This window comes from Cicer arietinum, chromosome 4 (genome assembly GCF_000331145.2).
Source record: "Cicer arietinum cultivar CDC Frontier isolate Library 1 chromosome 4, Cicar.CDCFrontier_v2.0, whole genome shotgun sequence".
In the NCBI taxonomy this organism is placed as follows: Eukaryota; Viridiplantae; Streptophyta; class Magnoliopsida; order Fabales; family Fabaceae; genus Cicer; species Cicer arietinum.
In genome coordinates, this window is record NC_021163.2 from 11,028,716 (window position 1) to 11,030,717 (window position 2,002).

Here is a 2,002-nt window from a genome sequence, read left to right on the forward strand (position 1 = left end):
TTCATGCTTTTTTCTTTCAAAAAGGCAAATCCGTCATGGGACCGATGATCGACGCAATGCCGGGTTCTCTCAATTGAGCTTCTCTTAGCGAATAATTTATTTCATGCTCTTGTGTCAACTTGTTTCATAATCATTTTTCAAACTTAAACCACTTCCAGTTTGCATAATAAAGTGCTTCATTTTCAAAGGGCAAAGCACTAGTTGGCAAGGGTCCTGATAATCGTGTAGTGACCATAGAATGAGGTAGCTTTTGCTTATATTTCTTTGCCATCATATCAGCCTCTAGAAATACTCTCTTTTGTATGGCCAAAAAATAAATAAGAATCTATCATGCTCAATCCAACTAAAACCATAGAAAAAGTTTAATAGGAACATACTTAACAAATAAGTAATAATAAACAGATACCTCTTTATTTGAAAGGAAAAGGCCAGGTTCACTTTCAAGGTCTGCAATGCTGCATGGTAAGAAAAACAACATGCCATCACCACCAATATATAGCACTAACTTAGAGCATCTCCAATGTTGTACATCATTGGAGATTCGTAATCGTAACTCTTTTTGTTAGGTGTGTCTACGCCACTTCAGATTTAATAACTCTTTTTATTTTAATGATGCATTATTTTAAGGATTGAAAATGGATCTCACAAGTTAGATTGGTTCTGCTAAAAAATATTTTAATGCTAATAATGTGGTCCTTATAGAAGAACCATTCTTAGAGCTCAATGCTAATAATGTGGTTCTCATTGAAAAATTTTCTTGTAGTTTTGTTATTTGAGTTTTTGGAAACGCGTGTTAAATCTGGAAGAATTTTCACCTTAGATGAATAAACCTGTGAAGTCAGGGTAGGGTTAAGGTTCCTTTACACGCCTCATGCTACCTCAGTCATTTGTTTATGTTAACGAAATAAGGCCAATTAACCCGGACAGCGTTAACACACCCAACAATTACAGAAGGAATTAGTTGAAGTCAAATCCATTACCTCAAATAGATTTTATCAGGGAACATTGACTTCACAACAAGAACCTTGACCTCTTCATCAACAGAAAGTATGTCACTGACAGAAGTAACTTCAGCTCGACTGATATTTGAAACATGCAGCAACCCACTGAAAGGAACCAAACACGTTCGTTTGGAATGACAGGTTATATCCAAGATTAATAATTAACACTCATGAAGTCGATGTAGAAATCTTGTAGATGAAAAGTTGCAGTACTTGATATTTAAAACCATGACAGCAAGGGAGAGAACAAAGAAAACTATGCAGTAACAATGGTCGATGCACTTTATATATTTGTTAACTTCATCAATTTTAACACCATACTTATAAAACTATTTTTCTGGGTGGTTAGAAGGAACATATCACTCTACCATAAGGGAGTAACTTGATTTTTCAACTTGGCAAAGTTGTGTCAGGGATATTAAACTATTCATGTACCAGCACCTAACATGTTATTGCCACTTTAACCTAGTAACAAAACCTCTTGCATGAAGGGGGAATCTAAGAGGTGTGAAACATTCATGTGCCTGAACCTAACAAGCAACAACTAGATTTTTTTGATAAGGTGAATACTCAAATTAATATTCACAAAAAATTACTCAATTCAATAGTTTTAAATGCAATTTCAGCAGTGAATAAATGGAAAAAAGGAAACATAGATGCAATCCACCATATAGATAACAATGACTTGCCAGTTTAATTCATTAGTGTTAATACAGCTCAAAACAATTCCACCAAATTCAAAGATTAATAGTATGTTTTATCGGAAAATATATATATGTTGGTGTGCCTGATTTATCTAGTGTGCTATCATCAATCAAATGAAGGAAATCAATTATATTTTCAATGGTTTAATATCTATATTCAAGCTGTTACTCACCTTCTGTTACTTTTTCCTATCTTAATTTGGGCCCCATATGGAAAGATCTTTTTTACGGTTCCATCTAAAAGTGTCCCCTCGCGAAGACATAGCTTTTCCTGCACATCATTTTGCACAGCAGGAA

At 34.3% G+C, this 2,002-nt stretch overlaps 1 protein-coding gene across 1 annotated transcript in view; it reads right to left on the minus strand.

Annotated features, from left to right (window-relative positions):
• The window catches only part of LOC101508219 (protein PIGMENT DEFECTIVE 338, chloroplastic), a 5,572-nt gene that overhangs the window by 608 nt on the left and 2,962 nt on the right, over nt 1-2,002 (minus strand). Inside the window, exons 5-8 of the mRNA XM_073367881.1 lie at nt 1,879-1,976; nt 981-1,106; nt 407-455; nt 1-295 (exon numbers count right to left, since the gene is read on the minus strand). Coding sequence (XP_073223982.1) covers nt 131-295; nt 407-455; nt 981-1,106; nt 1,879-1,976 — 438 coding nt within the window. The 3' untranslated portion in view covers nt 1-130. The remainder of the gene's footprint in view (nt 296-406; nt 456-980; nt 1,107-1,878; nt 1,977-2,002) is intronic.